Source organism: Nycticebus coucang, chromosome 5 (assembly GCF_027406575.1).
Source record: "Nycticebus coucang isolate mNycCou1 chromosome 5, mNycCou1.pri, whole genome shotgun sequence".
Taxonomy (NCBI): Eukaryota; Metazoa; Chordata; class Mammalia; order Primates; family Lorisidae; genus Nycticebus; species Nycticebus coucang.
This window is the reverse complement of record NC_069784.1, coordinates 7373755-7397443: the sequence shown is the minus strand read 5'-3', so window position 1 is coordinate 7397443 and position 23689 is coordinate 7373755. Positions and strand designations below refer to the sequence as shown.

General features: G+C 36.1%; 1 protein-coding gene across 1 annotated transcript in view; it reads left to right on the top strand.

Moving 5' to 3' along the window:
- Nucleotides 1-17836, top strand: part of LRRIQ3 (leucine rich repeats and IQ motif containing 3) — an 80087-nt gene extending 62251 nt beyond the window's left edge. Inside the window, exons 7-8 of the mRNA XM_053592764.1 lie at nucleotides 10709-11432; nucleotides 17600-17836. Coding sequence (XP_053448739.1) covers nucleotides 10709-11432; nucleotides 17600-17756 — 881 coding nt within the window. The 3' untranslated portion in view covers nucleotides 17757-17836. The remainder of the gene's footprint in view (nucleotides 1-10708; nucleotides 11433-17599) is intronic.
- Nucleotides 17837-23689: the final 5853 nt, after the last annotated feature.

Here is a 23689-nt window from a genome sequence, read left to right as displayed (position 1 = left end):
CTCTTCCAAGTGAGGGATGCCGAGACCCTTGGAAAATGTCACTTGTAGCTGTGCTGAGTGCTGACTGACTTTCCTCCACCCCTCAACATCAAATGGGTAATGGAAATTAAAAGGTGTTGGCCATCCCAGTGCTAAATAATGCCCTGTTGTAACATTAATTTACTATTTTTGTTTTAAGATGAGAAAAATGAATTTAGATAGCCAATTTATCCAAGGTCACCTAATCCAAAAGTGCCAAAGCTGGCACCATTTTCTGGATGTGTTTCTTGACTCACAGTCAAGTGGTGGCCTTTCTACTTCAGCAGCACATCTCCAGAGGACTAGAAATGCATTACTTGGTAATAATCAAGGCTTGTGAATGGGAATATGGTTATGTTAGGTTAAGATACCTAAATTCATAAAATTTAATAAACCTTCCATTCCCTTTGTCTGTCTACAAAATAGTGGAACCACACATTTTATATAAAATTATACTCTTTCCTGAGTTTAATTTTAAATTTCCTATATTAAATTTAAAAAGCCATGGGAAGTGCAGGGTATTTTACTTATCCAAAGTCATCATAATTAGAATAATTATAATAAAATTGGCTTACCATTTTTCTGTACTTCTTTAATTTAAATCGTAGCCAATTAACTTATACACATTTTAACAAAGTGATTATTTTAATAGCAGCCAAAAGCTGTACTTATATTACTTGAACAGATTACTTTCATTTGGCATGAGTTTTTGTGAATTCAGTATTGAGAGTCACTTTTTTATCTTTCCCTGATTAATAAGGTCTGTTACTTTTTGCTTTTTTTCCCTTTTTTTCTTTTTTAACATTTCAGATAAATATGAGGGTACAAATGATTAGGTTGCATTGTTTGTATTTCTTAGGTAAAGTTCAAGTTGTAGTTGAGCCCTTCTTACATCTTTTGTTACTTTTTAATTCTCTCATTTTTCTATTTAAGATTAATTATTTTTACCAATTTTTGCATAGTTGCACATATTCAAAATTATATAGAGTGAAAAATGCCTTTTACTCTTGGATGTAACTCTCTTTCCTTCAACAAAAAATTTTACCTTTCAGAATGTTCAGTATAATTTCTTTTCTTTGACTGCTCCTAGTTATGGGCTCAAGAAACTTTAGTTTGGAAGATTTGGAGGTTTGGCAGTCTTTCTTCTACCGTTTAGGTGTTCGTACTAAATAATAGTGTGTTAGACATACAAACCGTTTCTGGATTCCTTACCTATTTCCACTAAATTCAAAGGTGATCAATACTGGTAGGATTGGGAAGAAAAAGAGGCAAGAGTCCCATAAGAAATAGCCTCTTTCAAATTTCTTAATTTGCATAAGAAGAATCATTTTTAATTTTGTCTTCACATTTTCAAACAGATGAATTCTCTAATTGTTGGTTAAGAAATGAGCCTGATATGTTGAAAATTTCACTATATAAACTGTGGATTTGTTTGTTTCTCTCCAAGTCTATCAGATTTTGTTTTCTACATTTGATGTGATTTTAAGGGCTTAAATGATTGTAATTGTTTCATATCCTTGTTGAATTAATACTTTTATCATTAATATTTATCATCTTAATCCCTAGCAATGCTTTCTCACTATATTCTATTTTTCTGATATTATTGTAACTATATCAGCTGTATTGGTGTTAAAATTTTCCTATTATATTTTTCTTTTTTTGTAGAGAAGGGAGTCTTACTATTATGCCCAGGCTGGTCTTAAAGTCTCAGACTCAAGTTATCTTCCCACCTTGGCCTCCCAAAGTGCTGAGATTACAGGCATGAGCCATCTTTTGTTCTTACATTTTAAGAAAAATTTAAGGAAATCTTACCAGCTTATTTGATAAACTTTCAGAGTTTTATTCATTGATTTTTCCAAAAAGTATTTATTGCTCACCTGTATGCACCAAGGATACAGTAATGAACAGGACAGACAGCTGTTCAGCAAGCTTATAAATCAATGTTCTCTACCCTTGTCAAATGAGGGTATGTATAAAGATGATAAAGTTTGTATGGCACATTGAGGTATACGAGGTGGTTTGGGGTGCATCTATGTGGAGATACATAGGAAGTAAATATATTCTTTTTTAATTAAATAATTATTATAAAGAAAATAAATATATTAATGAATATATATGTGTGTGTGAAAAATACATGTCTTCCAAATAAGATTTGCCAATATTTTTAATAAAATATCTATTTTCAGTGTTGTAAATTTTTACATCTAGTTGTATGGTTAAAAATATGTATGCTATTTTGAGGCGGCGCCTGTGGCTCATAGGAGTAGGGTACCGGCCCCATATACCGGAGATGGTGGGTTCAAACCCAGCCCTGGCCAAAAACTGCAAAAAAAAAAAAAAAAATACATATATATATGTGTGTGTGTGTGTGTATTATTTTTGATCAAGACTTCTTAGCATTGATCTCTTGTTTTTATTTTAGTATGAGAAATTTTTTTATTTTTAATTTTATGATTCATAATGCTGCTTGACTTTTAAAAATAAATTCATGTACTAATTTTCTAAAACTAATTTAATTTTTTAAAATAGTGGACTGTTAAACTCTGTTGAATAGTGGCTAAAATATCTTGATATATGATAAAAAAAAATACTATTTATAGAATGTGGAACATTCTATAGAAGCTGACCCTGACGGGCAAATTCAACAAAGTGACAGAGATGGGAACCATATTGGAGAAGTGAAAACACTGCCAATATTTAACTCATGGGATTCATTTTAAAGTATAAAATCTCTATATTTAAAATAATTTTAAGCAATGAAAAGAAGACATCAACTTTCTGAGTAAAGAAATCCTACACTATCATCCAAAGATATTTTTAGTGTTATAAATATTTTATTATATTTTTACTTTGAAAATTAATTAGCTACATATAAAGTATAAAAGAACATTATGGTCAGGATTTTGGAATAAACAATACTTTATACACAAATTAAATATGGATATTCTAAAATTTACAATATATCTTTGGTAAAAAAGGGAGGGAGAGTGATAAAGTTGGGTAGGCAATTACTCCTCCCTTCACGGTGCAGGAAATTTGAGTAGATGTCTATAAGCTAATATTTCTTCTTTATATTATAGTCTGCTAATACACAACTAGTTCAAACTAGGCCAGGAATTTCTTCATTAATCAGAGCACAAATGTGAATAATTACTGCCTCACGATATGGGTCATCTCCCTGCAGACCTATCCCCTAGATACTGTTCCTCTTGAATACTGACTGTTAATTTTTTTTTCCATTGGTCACAAATCCAAATCTGAAGAAATTTAAGAATCTAATAAAAAATATTAACCTCTTTGCATTTCAAAAAATGCATATATGAACACAAATTAAGTTTTTTTTTTTTTTTTTTTTGCGACAGAGTCTCACTATGTCACCCTCGGTAGAGTGCTGTGGCATCACAGCTCACAGCAACCTGAAACTTTTGGGCTTAAGCAATACTATTGCCTCAGCTTTCCAAGTAGCTGGGACTATAGGCACCTGCCACAACACCCGTCTGTTTTTTGGTTGCATTGTCATTGTTGTTCAGTAGGCCCGGGCCGGGCTCGAACCTACCAGCCTTGGTGTATGTGGCCAGCACCCTACTCACTAAGGTCTGGGCGCTGAGCCCAAATGAATTTTAATTATAAATTTTAAGGGGTTCATGGAACCACATAATCTCTATCCACAGTCCTGAAAGTATTTGATAGAAACAGGGATAACATAATCCCATAATATACAAGATTTTATGATACCTTTAAAATCTCCAAGAAAGAAGTTTTAATATCATCAATTACATATTGATGATATCATATCTTTATCCCTTGAGGAACTCTCAAACATTAGGCATTGTATAAGATGCATTTGAGAAATATGACATGTTTAATGTTTCTGACAGCTAGAGTTAATCTGAATGCTATTCATACCACCTGTTAAAATAATTCCAACTTTAAGATATCATTCTTAAATACTAACATTTGTGTAGCTAAATATAAATAGTCCAAATATCCACAAGATTAATGTATAATTTAATAATATTTCATTATAAATAACATAATTATGTTATATATTTTATAATCCTTATATTATAAATATAAAGTCTGCCAGAATAATTACTGTATTTCTGAGTATTGCAACTCCTATATGGGACCATCTTTTCCCACTCATTTTCTCACCTAGACATTCAAATTTGGCAAAACTTTTAAAATAGATAAGCAAATATACTAATGAAGGAGACCGATGTCTTGTGTGCCGTGACTCTATGTCCCAGTTTTGCCCAGCAAAGTCTCAACTTTAACATCAGTTAATGCCTGTTATCCCGTTGTATGATAGTGCCTTGGTCTTGAACATGTCCCAACCTAAATGATACATGCTTACACAATTATGTACAGATTCACTTTTTCTCATCTACAGGCCACTTTTAAATAATTGTATTTCCATGTTAGATGCACACAATAATTTAAAGGATGCAATTAAGAGACTCAAGTGAAGCGGGGAGAGATCTAGGACATCAAGAGTGGTTCTCTACATCTTCTCTTTCCTTGAAGGATGTGCGCTTCTAGCCCAGAAAATCAAGCGAGTCTCTAGGAAGGTTTATGAGTTTGCATCACCAAAAAGCAAGAGTTTACATTATGATGAGACAGTGCACTTTCATTTTATATTCTGGAGGATTATGTACTTCATATGGCATTCTCCAGAGAGTACACCTCATAGACTCTGGGTTTATTTTATGTAAGTGATCCTTTAGCCAGCGACTATTCTACTAAAGGTATTCAATAGGTAAGGTCTCTTCCTTCTAGAACATATCACTTGTTCATTTTTTTTCTGGCATTCCAGTTGACAAGGAGATTAGATTAGTTCACCTTCCTGCTTTCTTTTCCCCAGGGCTATCAACTCATTTGCAAAATGAATGGATTACTGGGCAGATACTGTAACTTCTTGCACCCCTCCAACAGATTTTGAAATTCAGAGAGTATTTTATTATACTAAGATTTATTTTTATCACATTTTAAGTTATTACTGTATATATTTTTAGGCACTCCAGGCACTCAAAATTCAATTACACAGGGCATACAAAGCCTCACAGAACTTGCATATTAGTGTAATGACGATATTATATGTTTCAGTGGAACTTCTGTAAGAATATGAAATTTAAAATTCTTAAGCATCTGCTAATAACTTGTGAGTAAGGATAGGTATCATATTGCCTCATTTACATTATCAAATCAGCTGAATTTTATGCGATGAGATGCTGATTGCTTTGTTGTAAATATTATCAAAATCCTATTTTGCTAATTAGCTATCTTATAATAACAGATACTTTATCCTCTCTAATGTAAGTTAAAGCTATTATTCTTTTTTGTTTTTATTCTATACTTCCTAAACAAATATTTTATTTTTCTCTATGAGAATGACACTGCAATTCAGACACTTTAAAGTAACACCAGACTTCATGAATATCTATTCCATATTAGCATTTAAGAGGTTGTACTGGCGTTAGAAATTAAGCACACACATTTTTTATTTTACACTGAAAGGCTATAGCATACCAGATTGACACTGGCACCCTAAAAGTGTATGTTATGTTAATCATTTTAACCATTTATAGTAAGTATAGCCATAGGATGGGCCAATCTTCTGTAGTTATTCTAGAATGCCATTTATATTTCAAATAGTTATGAAGAAGTAAATTCAAATCCTTTATAGAAAGAGCCGTTGTTACATAAAAGACACTTCTGAGAACAAAACTGCTACTTCCTATTCAGAATATAAGGTCAGAGGGTTAATTATTTGAGGGTCATTATATCAAAGTGCCTGTGATCAGATTTATACAATCTTTAGTTATTTTACCTCCATTATATACTTTTTCTTGCTCCAAATCCACTTATGTCTGAAATGAAGACTCCGGAGGAGATTTTATGGTTTCCTCTGAAACACATTACATTTTCTGCCTCCAACATTTTCTTCCAAATTCATCCAATTTATCATATCTTGCTGATTTCAAGCCACTTGTGCTTTACACAATTTTAACAGTGCTCTTTTTCCTTCTATTCTCCTAAATTGTTTGCTAAAATGACTGAATTTTAGTCTGGGATATAAAATAGTATCAGCTAAATTACTTTGGCTGAGCAATTAGCGCATACTCATGCATACAGAAGTAGAAATATTGGCTACCAGACTTAAAATGGAAAGCAAACATGCAAACAACCCAAAATTTCTTTTGTTTTTATAGCTATATAATAGTTCAAATGGCTTTTTAGAATATTTAAAATATTTTCACTACCAAGAGCAGAGAGAAGGCAACATTTAAGTCTCGTCTACTTGCATGTACTTTGTAATTCTCAGCACTGGTACCGTGTATTCCGTGTGTCCCCCTGGGCTGCCCTGCTTCCCGTGCAGCTATGTGGGAGGGATGTGCTCAGGCTTCCCATGGAACTGGGAGGAAAAATGAAAATTATCACTTCAGAGTAAAGGCAATCAAGAGAACCATTTTATTTCCCTAATGTGCTCTTAAACTTCATGTGTTCTGTTAACATAGCTGCAATGTCCTCCTGACCCACATCTGGGATTCTTGTGAGGCTGACTCAATAGAATTCTTGATCGAGGCAAGCCAGGATAATAAGATGTGCAAGTGGTGGGTGATAAATTTGACAAAACATCAAGGGTATGAAATTTTTGCCAAGCTTAACCAACGGGCTTCTTGGTAAAACTGGGCCAAATAGACTACAGATGGAGTTTAAGGTCAGGGATTAACTAGGGAGAACACTCAGGATCCTGACTCAAGGTCAGTCAAAGAGAATCTTCCCCAGAACATTTTTGCGAAAGACCTCCCACCCTGACCTAGGTGGTATTAAATGTCTTTTCTTAATGGTCCCAGTGTTCCTTGTATATACTTACATCTTAACATTTGCCACAATACTTTGAAGTTATTGGCTTTACTCATTTTCCTCCTCCACTTGACTATAAGATTCTTGAGAGCTAGGACTGTTTTTATTTTCCAAAGACCCCTTTTAATGGTAAATACTCATTTTTTTTTTTTTTTTTTGGTAGAGATAGAGTCTCACTGTACCGCCCTCGGGTAGAGTGCCGTGGCCTCACACAGCTCACAGCAACCTCCAGCTCCTGGGCTTACGCGATTCTCTTGCCTCAGCCTCCCGAGCAGCTGGGACTACAGGCGCACGCCACAACGCCCGGCTATTTTTCTGTTGCAGTTTGGCCGGGGCTGGGTCCGAACCCGCCACCCTCGGCATATGGGGCCGGCGCCCTACTCACTGAGCCACAGGCGCCGCCCGGTAAATACTCATATATATATTCAACTTAGTCAAATTGAAGTTTTTATTTTTAAAACTGTTGTCAAAGGATTTGGCTGTCTTATCATCATTTGTGGTCCTGGCACCCAATAATTTTGGGAATAAACTGAGAATTACCCCACAATTCATTCATCATGGCTATAGCATAGTAATGTGGTTATAAGAAGCTGGAAGATTGTATCTAGTAGAAAACAAATTAAAAAGTAAGCAAGTCTTCATAGGCCATGGCAAAGAGTTTGAATTTTATCCTAAAGGCATCTATAAGACCTTTAAGAGCACAACTTTAAGAGCACACTGTGGCTTAATCTCTATGTGAGCAGTGAAGCATCTGTATGCTGAGAAATGGAAATCCTTGCTCAGAAGACATAGCAGTAGCCCAAGTAAGAGCTGGCAGAGCCCTGAATTAGAGAGGTGACTAGGAGATAAGAAAGATTAATTGATGAGAAATACATATTGCAGGTAAAATATAAAAGATTTATTGAGAAAACATCTGTGGAAAAACTGAGCTCATGTGTGTCGTTTACTGAAACAGGGAGGACTGATTTTAGAGAAAATAGATTTCTGGCAACAAAGAAGAGCTTGGCTTTGAAAATACCATACTTAAAAAATACCTAAGACTTACAAGTAGAACAGTATGAAGAAAATTAAGGAGAAGCAATTAGGAAAGTGAAGGAAAACACAGGAGAGGGTCGCATTACAGAACCAAAAAAAAAAAAAAAGGTTCAAGAAGAAGACATGATAGTGTTAAATGGTGTTGATAATTTAAGAAAGCATTGGAATAGAAAAGATTGCCCCTTGCATCTATTAACGTAAAAGCAATGAGAGCGAAAGGCGGTGCTTGTGCTGGTGGTGGGCTTGGTGGTTACGGCTGTTTAAACTCTGTAGAGAAAGGCTGTCGAAAGAGAAAGTCAAGATAACTGCAGTAGGGAAGGTAAAAGGGCTGCAGCAAAGCTTCCTGATTCCCAATTCATCAATGGTTTGTCGAAAACTCCTCCTGCCTATTCTGTGTTTTAATTTACAGCAAATGTTGAGTGTTGTGACTTATAGGACTTTGCTATATTTTCCTCACTCATTACTAAATTATGCAGCTATTTGAACTTTATGTATGAATAGAATTAAGGAGATATTATGCAACCCCTTATTTTCCAAGCAAAATATAGAAAAAAAATAATGATACCTAAAATAAATGTCTCTAACTCTATCATCATTCATTCATCCAACACAGAAACTTGTTAAGCGTATGATATTTAATTACTTCATCCCCATTTAAAATCCAACTCTGTACAAAATACTAGGTTAGGATCTAGGAATGTAGGATCAATAACCAAAACAGTAGATCCCCTATTCCTAAGGAATTGATGTCTAGCTTAATACTATAGCTAAGAACTACTTCACAGAGCTTCAACATAAATGGAATTTGATAAATTCCATAAGACAAAACTGATTATGAGAATTTAAAAAATCAAGGAAAATAACATTCCAAGAAATGAATGGAGAGAATTTAAACATACTGGACAAAACATGAAAACATAAGCAAAATATGAAAGGTGGTAAGATATGATTTATGTACAGGGAAAGAAAATAACACTCTTTTTCTGTAATATATATTAGACTAAATGTTGACATTTTCCTGCAACCATGAAGGCCCTGTTTTCCTTTGAGTATAAGACAGGACATGATTAGAATCTTAATTTAGGAAGATGAGTATTACAGCAGTGAGTGAGTCTTGTAACAGATTCCGAAAGCAGAGAAGGAAATTAGGAGACTTTTAAAAGTGCTAAAGAGATGATGTTCAGTCAACCACTGAGACACTGGCTTCTGCCCCTCTGGGTTTGTGGGACCTGGCTTTGCACTCAAACTTTTCATATTTACTTCTGGACAGTATAGCTTCATACCCTTGTACTTGGTAGGCTTGATCTCCTGCTTAACTACACACTTTCCTCACTTTCTATCATTCATAGTCCCATGACCTCTGATGAAAATCCTGCCTATCTACTTCTTTCTTCTTGCTTGTTTAGGACACAGGACTCCCCAGCCCCTTCACGCCCATCTTAACTTCCTTCACACCAAGTGTGGCACACAAAAACATTAAGGGACTTTTCTACTAGAGAAGATAAAAATGCACGTAGGCTGGAGCTAGTGGGAATGTAATTTTATTAGTAGAGGGAATTAGGAATCTTTTTTTCCCCTAAGATTGATAAGCATAAATTTTATATCACTATTTGCCTAATGATCCTGAATTCATCAATAGTTTGTCTATATTTGTCTCTCTCTCTCTCTCTCTCTCTCTATATATATATATATATGAACAACCATATGATTCAAGTTAAGTTATTAGGGTGGCTATGGTAGGAAGTAGACCCAGAAATATATATTGACTCAACCATAACTGCCATTTTTAATATTTCTGCCTCTCTAAGAGTCCAAGATGGATAATTCTGTTCTGTGAGTTATTCTTCAACCAGTGACTCAGGGAGCCAGGCTCCTTCTATCTTGTGGTTCCACCATCTTCAAAGACTTCATACTTGCCTGTTTGTAATGATCCAAAAAAGAAAGAAGAGGCACATTGTTTCTAAAAAGCCGTGGATAAGAAATGACACAAGCGCTTTGCTCACCCTCCGCTAGAGAGGACTTAGCTTAGAGTCACACATAATAGAAAGGAAGCTGAGAGTGTTAGTTTTTTGGCCCAAAAAAGGGAAAAACAATTTTTGTAGGAACTGTTAATTTCTACCAGAATAAAGAAATACAAGGTAAAACTGATTCCAATACCCTTTGAAAATATGAGTTAATAGTAACTTGTTAAATTAATTTAAATTTGGCCTAAGGCCACCTCTGTACTTTGAGTCCTTATATAATGAATTGTAATTTAACTTAGTATATGAACAAAACGAAATTCTGATTCAGGACTACAGTTTTGTAACAAATAGATGAGTCCTAGTCCATCATAGACACATAACTTCCACCAATCACAAGTCGCCCACTGATTGTCCCAACTCAAAATAAGGCAAGCATTGAACTGTAACCGATCAAGCTGCTTTTGTTTTCTGTCTATAAATACGCCTTATCCACATTTGGGAGCAGAGCTCTCTTAATCTCCACTGGTTCTGGACACTACCCATTTTATGAATCATTCTTTGCTTAATTTAACTGCGTTAACTTTAGTTTGAAGTTTTTCTTTTATCATTGTGTTTCTGTGTTAAAATGTTTTAATAGTGATTTTCTTCTCTAAAATCACTATTAAATTACAAGCTGAAAAGGAACTTTGGAAAATGATTCTTGGTAAAATAAATAACAGGCTCTTACCAACTTTATTAATACAGTTTTCAAAACAATTTGGACAAGAAATAAAATGTGTTTCAATCTTGTAAAATATGTAATATTTGTCTGCTATATGATGTAGGTGAGAAGGAGTCTAAAAGTGAAATTAAAGATCAAGAAGTGGACACCAGTTTTAGGATATCAGTGGTCAAACTACCTATATACACTTCAAGTCCATTAAAGTATGCTGAAATAGTGAAAGAGAAAAAAAAAGACTTTTTTCCTGCATATGCTCGGTCCCCTCCTGTGATTCATCCCAAACCAATTATTAAAAAAGACACACTGTTGGAGACGAGAAGAAAAGAGTTTTTTGCAACACACAGAGTTGGTATGAGACTCCAAACACTGAGGGATATTGATAAATACTACACAGAACAAAAGAATCAGAGGCTCTGTCATCAAAAAGGAATTGCTGTAACTGTGGCACAAATTGCCCAAGAAAGGAATAACGTATCTGTTCAAGAAAATTTGAGTAATAAAAAATATGCTGTACAAAAACGAACTGAAAAACATAAGGAGACTGTTCGGAATGGTTTGCAACAACTTCAGAAGGATAAATTGAACTACCTTGAAAAAGTTACGGAGAGAAGAGCTCTGTTTCTGAAAGAAAACACCGAGAAGGCTGCACAACGGTTCTTAGTTCAAAGCTTAAATAATGGGCGCACTCTTTTGGCCAAAAGAATGCGTGCGGGTGACAGATTGAAGGAAATTGAAGCTGTCCAGAAAGAGAAAACACTGGCTGTTCAGCAAAAACGAAAAGCAGAAAAATATCGAAAGAATTTACTTAAACAAATGAAGGAATACAGGTGAGTACAGTTTAGATGGAATAGTAAGTTTTAAGTCAATTTTACATGGATGGTGCATGCTGAATACCGAGATCTAATAAATGTTATTTTGTTTATAACATAACACATTCTACTGTGAAAAATGCAAACAAACTAAAGGACAAATTATATACTAATACATTTCCAAAGATTAGACCAATTAACTTCTATCTTTCCCCACCTCCTTCCCTCAACCAACAAAGTCTGCTTCCTAATTACTAGTTGTTGTTATAAAGGGCTTCGCCATCAGTCTTTAGTCTTTCACGACTCAGTCCCCCCACCTTACCAGCGTGTAATGCTTTCCTAACCTTTAGATACCATGCTCCATTCTATCTAGTCTAAATTTATCTCACGTCTCACTGAGGGCTCTGCTATAGCCTCCTTGGCGCTCCCCTAACAGCGCTTTCTGCTCCAAACAGGCGAAAGGACTCTCTACTTTGTGCCCCCTTATCCCAGTGGTTCTAATGATATAATCCCACTTTTCCCTGAAACATGTGCTCCTCAAGGAAAGTACAGTCCCACGAGCTTACTGTTGTCTGAGTATCACTGTGCAACACAAGCCTCTCTGTTGCCATGCAACTCAGAATGCTTGGGGGTATTCCAACTGGTGAGAGGGTAGTGCTCCTATATAAAGGAAAAGACACTCTTTCCTTTATCACAAGCAGCTAACACCTGATAACGTGGCTGTGTTTCACAGCGTTTGCCCCCAGCAAGTGCAAGTGCAAGAACTACCCAACCACTGGCAAAATTTATCCTTTTATTACCCATCCTTTAATAACAAAATCAAAAGGCATTTTCACTTTTAATTTATCCCCACTGTTCTTCCAGGCAGAATTAGTCCCTTTAATTTTGTGGTGATTCCATACCACTTTATTTAAATCTCAATTCTTACACTTACCACAAGAAAACCTATCACATCACGCTTAGCTTGTGGAGAATTTGTAACATTATTTGGTCCATTTTTATGTCAATACCCATCGTAGTACTTAGTAAACAAATGTATTCAACAATTATTACTGAGTAAAATAGATAAACGTCTTAATTTGCAATAGTTGTATATAAGCCCACTTATGTCAGATAACAGCCACTGAGAAGAGCTTTTTTTGAGGAATTTTTACTTAATGCTAAAGCCATTAGAATCAGAAATAATGCATATTTTTATAAATGTTGGTACAATGAAGATAATTAGAATCGATAAATTCATAGCAAAACTATAATTAACCAAGCTATTAAAATAGTTTCACTCGTCCTTAGAACAGCCCAAGGGCTTATTTCATAGCTATAAATTTGTCTCCCACATTTTTCTTTGTCCCTCTGTGATCACTGGTATTTCCACTAAGAAGTATTTACCTTCCATTCAAATCATTCTAGTAGTAATTCACTTTTACTTCTTGACGATTCCTGTCACAGGTGATGTAGTGAATAAAGATCATTTGGCTCAAGAAACTGAAAGTCTAGGTGGGAAATAAGACATAAGACAGTAAGACAGCAGAGTCACAGCACTCCAACGATAATCCAAGACCTATCGAGAGACAAGATCAGATGAATAAGGGAGAGTAAGCCGGGACACTAGAGGGAGGACAAGATTTCTTTTCTCACCCATTGCATGGTTCATGGCTGACACCCCTGCAGTAAAAGACAGACTAACAAGAAAAAGCATAGTGGATTAATTTAATAAAAATTGCACATGATGCTGGAGTCTTTAGAGATGAAGACCCGAAGACCCAGGGAAAACTGTACATTTCATGCTTAGGTTTGCTTAGGAGGGCACATTTGTGTTGACACATGATTGGACACAGGGGGCATGACCTCACAGCAAGGCTTGCTTGTTCCGATTCTTCTGGGCCTCTCTGGGTCACAGGGAGACAGAGAGAAGTCTTAACTACACATTAAGTTGTAATTTGTTGCAATTCTCTCCTGCCCTGTCATACGAAGATGAATAAGATATTCTCAATCCTTGAAGAACACACAGTACAGTGGGAAACATAAGTGTACATTTGAATTATTAAGAAAACTTGAATTGTATAAATCAGTACAATCGCTGATTAGAATTTGGAAAAGCAGAGAGATGAGGGAAGACCATTACAGGTAGGGAAAGAGAAGCTGATAAGTTTGGAATAGGTAGAGTGGTGGGAGAGAAGGAAATCGTAAATTCTGCTGTACCAGTAGCAGAAGGTTTGTGAAGGAGAGTCTCTGCAGGGGCAAATGCTTTGGAAATAAGAACACGATTACCAGCTTGTTGCATGGTAAGGACCATTTGGACTCTTATCAGTAAGAAACACTGCACTTTAATCATACGTTGTACAACAAAAGCTTCTTTTAAGTAAATATCTCAGAAAAGAATCATATGGACACACTTTGGACAAACAAGTGCATACATTTCTAAATTGTTCTATGATGAAGTTTTTATTTTTATTTTAAACAAAACTAGATGAGATGGGAGCTTTGAAAATTAATGTGGACTCAAAATATTTTAACCAACATTTAGCAAATTGAAATTTCATTTGTTGTCCAAGGATATTTTTAATAACATAAAACCATGACCCATATAAATACACAAGTAGCACATGCCAAAGATTTTATTTAACTCAGTAATGAAGAAACCCATGAGATATTATAGGCAGTTTAAATGAGAATTCAAAGAACATGCACCTATAAACTATGGCGCTGTATCTATGTGTGTATATCTGGGTGATCTGGAATGCAAAAATACATTTACAAATAGATTCAAAACCAGTCAATCTCTACTTATAAGTAACCAATTTTAATGTAACTGGACAAAATTTATTTGTATTTCTATATACAAGACTCATTTGCATTATTTACCTGTTCCTTAATTTACACATTGGGGAAATTGCTTGAAGAGACTGAGAAGCACAGATAACTCTGCAGAGTGCACGAGCCAGAACCCCCAGTCGGTCATCCTCAAAAAAGATTTTGGGGGCAGCACCTGTGGCTCAAAGGGGTAGAGCAACGGCTCCATATGCCAGGGGTAGCGGGTTCAAACCCAGCCCTGGCCAAAAACTGCAAAAAGAGAAAAAAATTGGAAAGCTTTTCACACTTTTTCCCCCTAATATTAGATTGAAGCTTATTAGCCAAAGTTTTATCCTAGTGATATTTTAAGTGGCCAAATTATGTCTATACATATGTTTAAGGCATGTACAGAGACACTTAGAGATCTTTATAACTACACTTTTATTTAAATAGTATCATTTCAAAAACAGTTTGTACTGGAAAGGAGTTGAAATAAGAAAAAATCATTTGCCTTTTTCTAGTTATAAGCTATTTTAAGCTATATATGTATTGAGGTGCTTTACATAACACCTCCTTCAGTATAAAAAGTATTTCATATTTTAGCTCCCTAAATTTAAAATTATTTTCCTTAATATAGACTGTGTAATGTGTGTGAGATTTTTGATCATAATTTCCTATAATTTATTTTAATAAAAATATATTTTGAAAAAGTTGTATTTTAGTATATTAAAATACAAATCTAGTCCAAATCAATGTAATTTAATCAGCTTAGTTTTCATCACAGTAAATTGAATGTCTGGCCATAAATCACTTGTAAAGGATGCAGAGTCGAATGAGCATCCTCATATAAGCCAGCTGAATTATATTATTTTATAAGCGCCTGAAAAGATACTATCCTTGAAGCATGGAGTAGTAAGGCACTGTTTTGGTTTTATCCAGCAGTATATCACAAAAAACATTTTTGAGTTTTAGTATAAATTTTTTCAAATAAACGTTGAGTATTGACATACAGAAAGGAGATGTGACCAAAAGAAAAAAAAAAATAGCCTTTCCAGAGACTTCAGAAGTTTTTCCATTTTGATACTTTCTCTGCTGTTGAACCTTCATTCACTTGCCCTAAAAGCACTCTGAAGAATTTCAATAACTAATGAAGTCATCGTTGAGAACACAGTTCCCTGATCCTGCTCTGTAGAATGAGGAAGAAAGGGGAGCCATTAAACTCTAATTAAAAAGTTGATAAAATACCAACAGTAATATTGAAGCATGAATGTAAGAGAGTCTTTGGAATGAAAGAATCAATATATCAGACAAAAGTTGGCCAGGGATTCCCTGAGACATTCCTTTCTGCACTCTGAGAAGGTGATATTACTGCTGGAGTCGGAACAGGGCGTCCATGTTAAAGTTGAGTGTCAGCGTGGAATATCTAGAAAATGAGGTGCTTAACCAATTACATCATTTTCTGTTTGTCCATTTTGGTCGTTGATTGACCTGTACTACCTTCTTTATTCACTATAGTCTTTATCCTGATTTAATAAACTTTTTTCTTCATTGAACTTTGCCATACTCACGATACTCCCAAATTCATCAGAACAACCCTCCCAACAACCTAACACCAACAGTTTTGGATCCTGGCAACCTTTATTCCACCTAATGTTAATAAGCTAGGACAGAGACAGCCTCTGTTTCCCTCACCTAGTCTCCTCCAATTCTTTTAAATAATAATTCTCATTATAGTTTGCCCTCAGTATAAAATTTTTAGAGAGGTTATTTAAATATACTTATTAGACTTAATTAGTATCCTTAATTATATGTGCAAAATCCCTTTTCCCATGGTTTATACTATGCTCCATGTCCACACATGGCTGCTCCCCTAAGCTCAAGGTACTAGGGACTTTCACTGAGTAATTTTTAAGTGCCAGGCACTTCTTTAAGAATTTTAAATGTATTAGTTTATTTACTTCTTAATAAACCTTATGAATTGAATTGTCCTCTTATAAAGATGTAGAAAATGATGCAGAAGAGCTTAAATAGCTTGTCCAAAATCAAAAGCTGCGTTTTAAACACAAGCAGAATGTCTCTAGCACCTGCGCTCCCTCCTATCAGCGGGCACTTCTCTACCTCCCATAGTCGAGCATCACCACACAGAAACCAGACCTTCCAAGCCCAGCATTATCCAAACAGAGCTCTGATCTCCCTTCCCACCTGCTTGCTCTCTGTACATTTTCTCTTCTGATGAATGCCTCTATTATCCATCCAGTAAAAGGAATGATTAAATGTCAGGCATTTTTCTAAGAATTTAAATGTATTAACTGATTTAGTCCTTTATTAAGCCCTATAGATTGAATTTTCTCCTTAAAGATGAAGAAAATGAAATAGAACATATATAACTCGTCCAAAATCACACAGTCAGGAAGTTGCAGACTTCTTTGATCTAAGCCTCTCTTCCATTCCTCAAGTCCAGATCTGAGTGTACCAAAAAGTAAATAAAGCCCTCCGTGATCTGCGCTTAGCTGGTTTCTCCAGGCTTATCTGCTCCTCTGTTCTCGCTTCCAAAGCCATGTAATTCAAACAGTTACAGTGATATCAGTTCTTGGGGTGTGCCGAGCTGTGCCATCCGCTCTGCCTTTGTTTTGGCTGTTTGTGCTGTGTAAAACAGCTTCAATACAATGTTCTTCCCACATTCTGGCTGGAAAATCAACATTTTTAGAAAGTCAACTCAAAACTTACTTTGACTCTGCAGCCTTTCTTGTTTTCCTTCTCCTTGCTCTCCAGGAGCTGGAGGTTGGAAGTTTAAGAGCAAAAAATATCAGCCACTCTGCTTTCTCTGAGGCTTTGCTCCGTGGCTTCCCTTTGTGTCCCCAGGCTTACTGAAGTGTGATTTCGGGCTGGCTTTTAGGCTCTTCTGTCCAGTCCCATTCCTGTGTCTGTTCCTCTTCTATGGACCCTGATGCTAATCATACTGCATTAGGACCTACCCCTATGACCTGACTTAGCCCTGAGAACCTTTTAAAGGCCCTGTAACCAAATATAGTCACCAGTGCTAGGACTTTAACATATGAATTTTGGGTGAATAAATTCAACCTATACAGCGTCCTAGAAGAAGCTTGGATTTAGTTAGTTTTCAGTAGAAGTTACGCAAATCCTGACAATGATTTGATTTTAGTTGCTTCTTTAGGAATCTAAATCATGGTTTATGTGTTTTCTCAGTTCTTGTCAATAGAAATCTCATAAATATCAAGCCCAAAGGAATATCATTTACTGATAATAATAATATTGTACAAATAGAGTAATTTTTCCCAATTGTATATGTTCATTTTCAAGATATCTAATTATTATCATGAATTAATGTTAGAAATTGAAAAGCTTCTAATTCTATTACTTTTTTTTCCTCTTAGGGCTAAAAAAATATATAAAACACACTGTGAAGAAGAATTTGTTAATAATATGATTGCCTTTCAAAAAGCCTGTGAAAGATCTCAAGAGATTAAAACAAGAGTTACAGTTGTGAAAACTGGTTTAGCCTATCCAATTCCCAGTGAAATGAGAGAATGACCCAATGCCAGATCACATCCTACAATCATCTTAAATGATAGCTATTATTTTTAGTTGAAGGAATTTGAACTAATACTCTGAAAATAAGAAATAGCCTATGCTACAGTATGGATTTGTATATAAATCTTATAAAAATATAACATTTAGTTTGAATGTTTCTCTTATTGGTCATAATTCACCTTAAATCAAGTTGACTTCGCACCTCCAAAAGGTATTCTTACATATTCAGGTGCCCAAGGAATAAATAATACGGATTTTATTTATTGCGGGAAGTACTGAAAAGACGCTGCTTGTGCGCTGTGTCTTGTCCTCTCTGAGTATACTAATTCCGGCTGCTTGTGTGTTGTGCCGTGTCCTCTCTGAGTATAGTAATTCTGGCTGCTTGTGCCCTGTGCCTTGTCCTCTCTGAGTAGAGTGATTCCGGCTGCTTGTGCGCTGTGCCTTGTCCTCTCTGAGTAGAGTGATTCCGGCTGCTTGTGCGCTGTGCCTTGTCCTCTCTGAGTAGAGTGATTCCGGCTGCTTGTGCGCTGTGCCTTGTCCTCTCTGAGTAGAGTGATTCCGGCTGCTTGTGCGCTGTGCCTTGTCCTCTCTGAGTAGTGATTCCGGCTGCTTGTGCGCTGTGCCTTGTCCTCTCTGAGTATAGTGATTCTGGCTGCTTGTGCGCTGTGCCTTGTCCTCTCTGAGTAGAGTGATTCCGGCTGCTTGTGCGCTGTGCCTTGTCCTCTCTGAGTAGAGTGATTCCGGCTGCTTGTGCGCTGTGCCTTGTCCTCTCTGAGTATAGTAATTCCAGCTGCTTGTGCGCTGTGTCTTGTCCTCTCTGTGTATAGTAATTCCGAAGCTACCTTAGGAATTCTCTCCCTACCTTCACATAGTACTTTGTACCTGCACTGCTTTTTTTTTATAGGATGCTGTACTTTCATTACCTGATTAAATATATTTCATTATATTTCGTATAAATAAATAAATAAACCATTTTTGAATTTTTTTCCAAAAGAAAACTTTTGTCATTGTAGCAGTGATTTGTGCTGCTATAAAAATTATAAAAATATAAACTATAAAAAGTGAAACATTCTTACCACCTTTTTTGAAGTTTGTAGATCTCTATATATTTACTTTTAATGTGTTTGTTCTTTTGCGTATATTTGGAGGTGAAGAAGAGAGTGGAGGGAAAGAAGCTAGTGAGAACCCATATAATTATACCATTGTGTTCATGAAGATAGAGAAATCAGATATATTAACTTTGTTTCTACTTGGTACATACTATTGGTAGAAAATTTTAAATATAAAGAAAAATGTCAAATGATATAAAAATTCTTTGTAAAATTTACACATGAATCAATTTTCAGTAGTATTTTGATACTGTGGTCTCCACCCCGTAGGCCACAGACTGGTATTGGTTCCTCCCCAGTTAGGAACTGGGGTGCACAGCAGAGGGAGGAGAGGCAGGTAAGCAAATGAAGCTTCATTTGTTTTTCCAACTGCTCCCCATCACTCTCATCACTGCCTGAGCTCTGACTCCTGCCAGAGAAGTGGCCGCATTAGATTCTCATGGGAGAGCGAGCCCTCCTGCAAGTGGCACTTGCGAGGGTCTAGGTCGCGTGCTGCTGATGAGACTCTAAAGCCATTGCGCTGAGATGGAGTTGTAAAGCTCTTGAATCATGCCCAAACCATCCCCCACCCTCACCCCTGGTCCATGATAAAATTGATTTTCTTGAAACTGGTGCCTGGTGCCAGAAAAGTTGGGAGCCACTGTTTTACTATATCTGGGAAGATAAATGTCTTACTGCAATTAGTTCATCATCTCTGAATACAGTGTGACTGATGCCCTGCAAAATGTCTCTTTAAGGCTCATCGGTTATATATGTAAGCTTTTCAAGCCATGGCTTTAAAAATTCTCTAATTTCATCAGTTTATGGTAAAGTTCCCCAAATTAAATCGTTTACAACAGTGATTATTCTAAGCTTGACTGCTAACAAACGCTGGTCAGATTTTTCTAATTTTCTATAAAATAATAGCTGTCTATTTATGTCCACGCCTCCAGTTCTCACTTTTCTGTTCATTAGCAGATAATTAATGAGAAAGTCATATTGATATTTATAATTATTCTGCAAAAAGAACAAAGGGAGATATTTTTTTTTTTTTTTTTTTTTTTTTTTTTTTTTTAATTTTTTTATTAAATCATAAGTGTATACAATGATATGATTATGGGGCATCATACACTCACTTCATAAACCATTTGATATTATGTGGTGGAAAAAGCACAACTGACTTAGGTTTCCCATGGCAAGTTAGCAAACCTCTGTTACCCCGGTTTTCTGTTCTATGCTTAGAAATAATATTTGTACTTTGGAGAGTTACTTTCCAGAAAGCATGTATTTAATAAGCGTAAGTGTGCAGTGGAAGAGGACGTCTTCTCTCTGTAGTTAGGAAAGTATGTGTCAACTGTGTGAGAAGATTGAAAGGCACCATCAAGGCACAGTGAACCTGTTCATGTGACATTTGGATATAAGTCATTCTCAAGGCCGGTACGTCTATCGCATGCTTTTTTGCCTTTTCCTTTAAGCTCCCAGCTCATTCTGTGAAACTTTTATAGCTTTTATCACACAGTAGGTAACCAATAATTTCCTTGACTATTTTTGCTCCACTCTGAGCTTGAAGGCAAAGAATATTTTACTCATATCTATGTCTCTAATCCTTTTTACAAAGGAAGATGTGTTATGCATAAGGTTTTTTTCCTGTTTATAGCCCCCCTCTTCCTATTTTTCTATTTTTTAATAGAGACAGGGTTTTGCTCTTGCTGAGACTGGTCTCTAACTCCTGAGCTCAAGCAAGCCACACGCCTTGGCCTCCCAGAGTGCTAGGATTACAGAGGCGAGCTACCCAGCCCGGCCTGAAAAATGTTTAAAATCATACCTAAAATGAAATTCATTTTTACTTTCTTACTATTCTCCACTCCCCAACATTTTGCTTCTCCTTCTTTTTTCCCCAGCACTCATGGCTTCAAAACCATTTACATGTTTTCCCATAGTAGAAACTTGGAAGATACTTCTGACTCCTTTCTTTGACCTCGCCACATTTTATTAAATATCATGCACTATATATTCTAGCTGCAGATCTTTATTATAGAGACTAGGTAGCTTTTCAACAAATCCAGTTTTTTCTCTATGACACAACTATTCTATAATCACTAGCTTCCTTTGTAGTTATTTGAGGCATAGGATTAACTGAGGCATATGATTTAGTTCTGACCAAGGGCATCTGGGTAAAAGTGATAAGCAGCCCTCCCATTTATGGCATGTACTAATCTCCATGACTTTTTCTCTGCTTTGACCACCTTGGAACATCTGGTCTCAGAAGATTGAACCACTAATTGGAAAGAGCATGGGCCCCTAAATCACTGCTTATAGTAGAATCAAGAATGCCTGTTTTATACTTTATATACCCTAAAAGAAAATTCACTTATGTTAAGGGTTTTCCAACCCCATCGATTACATTAGGCCAGTAGATAACAATTACTTAATCAGTAGAGACCTCGCTACTCAAAGTAAGGGTGCCACCGTCACAGAACCTAACATAGTGGTGTTGGCTTTCCAGGTAAGGAAATAGCTATTGAAAATAGAAATAAATAGACCCAGGTCTATGGGAAGTGTAGCTCAAGGGTTGGCAAGCTTTTTCTCCAAGGACCAGATCATAAATATTTCAGGCTTTGTAAACCACAAGATCTTTGTGGTAACTACTCAACTCTGCTTTTGTAGCAGCCACAGGAAAAAAGTAAACAAATGAGTGTGAATATGTTGCAACAAAACTTTGTTTTATTTATTTATTTATTTATTATTTTTTGAGACAGAGTCTCACTATGTCACCCTCGGTAGAGTGCCATTGTGTCACAGCTCACAGCAACCTCTAACTCTTGGGCTTAAGAGATTCTCTTGCCTCAGCTTCCCAAGTAGCTGAGACTATAGGCACCCATCACAATGCCCGGTTATTTTCTTTTTGTTGTAGTTGTCATTGTTTAGCAGGCCTGGGACAGGTTCAAACCATCCTGCCTTGGTGTATGTGGCCAGTGCCCTAACCATGAAGCTATGGGTGCTGAGCTAGCAATAAAGTTTTATTTATAAGCTCAGTGCCTGTAGCTCAGTGGCTAAGGCACCAGCCACATGCCCTGGAGCTGGTGGGTTCAAATCCAGCCCTGGTCGGCCAAACAATAATGACAACTACAACCAAAAATAGCTGGGTGTTGTGGTGGGCACCTGTAGTCCCAGCTACTCGGGAGGCTGAGGCAAGAGAATTGCTTAAGACCAAAGAGTTTGAGGCTGCTGTGAGCTGTGATGCCATGGCACTCTACCGAGGGCAAAAGCTTAAGACTCTCTCTCCCCGCCCCCCGAAAAGAAAAAACAAAAACAAAAGAGCAAACTTTATTTATAAAAACACAAGGCCAACCAGATTTAGCCCATGGGTCACAGTTTTCTGAACTTTGACATGGATAATTTGACTTGCAATTTTTCAGATCTTAAACACACAAAAGTGCTAGCTCATCCCTTCCAAACTAATAAAAATCTTAAAAATAACAAATTTCTCACACAACTACCATAACATGTTTTGTACTTTTAATAATAGAGCCACTCTAAAGTATGGTTGCAGATTAAACTTGTGTACACATAATAATAGTACTGAAGTATTTCTAAATGAAACATCATGAAAACAATATATAAATACCATAACAAAATTGGCTTAAAAGGTAAAGTGCCATTCTGAAGCCCAATGTAACAGGAAGAAATAACAGCAGGTTCCACTAAGAAAGGAAATAATTGGGGGGACAAAAAAAAAGCTTAGAACTGGAGAGATGATACACCGTGACCCTTTTTATTTGAAGAGTGAGATAGTGATAGAAAAAAAAAAAAAAAGCTTCCCTTTCTTTTCTTTCTAGAGTGCCCTCAAAACAAACAATGGCCACCGCAGTCTTGAGGCGGCATCCAGAGATTACAGCAGGGGCATCTCATCTTAGAAGGGAACTAAAATAAGTTAATTATAACTTTCTTTCTTTGAACCAGGAGTATATGTGGAGTTTGTGTTCAGTGATCAATTTACTAGTCCAAATTGTGTGATAATAAAGAGCAATGATTGAAAGGCTTTGGAATCAGAAAGACCTGGGTTTGAATCCTTTGCCATTTTATTACTTGCTTAGCATTGAGAAAGTTATGGAAGCTTTGTATAAATTTCAGTTTCTTCATTTGTAAATGAGAGAATACATATAAAGCATTTAGGACACGTGATGTCACAGGTACGCAGTTCATGCCAGGGGTACTTATGCTCAAAGCCCATAGAGGTAGCATGAACTCTTGAGAAATGACATTTTTCTCGAAATTCATCTGGTGTCTGGTGTCTTTTTGATAACTTCGTCCTGTTTATTTGTCAGCAGTCTTGGAACTGCAGAAGATAATAAGACCTACCTATTTGGCAGGGGACGGACAATAGCTAGAGAAAGGGACCACCGTGCCACTGGACAGTCCTTCAGGTGATCACACAAGGACAAACTTAGAGTCTCTAAAAATGTTCCCAGACAAAAGTTTTCAGTCTATTACCTTACCATGTAGTATTTACTATCAGATCTCAGCATTTATAATTTGTCCACAGAATGGATGACTCTAGGCCCCCAAATCCAATCCAGGTAAAATTGTATTTTCTCCACAATATATATATATATTTTTTTTGTTAACTTTAAAAATTCTACCTTTCATTCTTTTCAGAAACAGTTGAGGTCAGTTTCACTTTCACTTAAAATGCATAAATCACATTTTCTTCATAACAACTAGCCACAATGAATTAATCTCTCTCTCTCAATTGAAAACTGTAAACACAGGAAAACTAAAGAAACTACATTTCTGATAGGAAGGAGCCCTTTCTGGGGATGCAAAGATGTTATATCTGGCTGT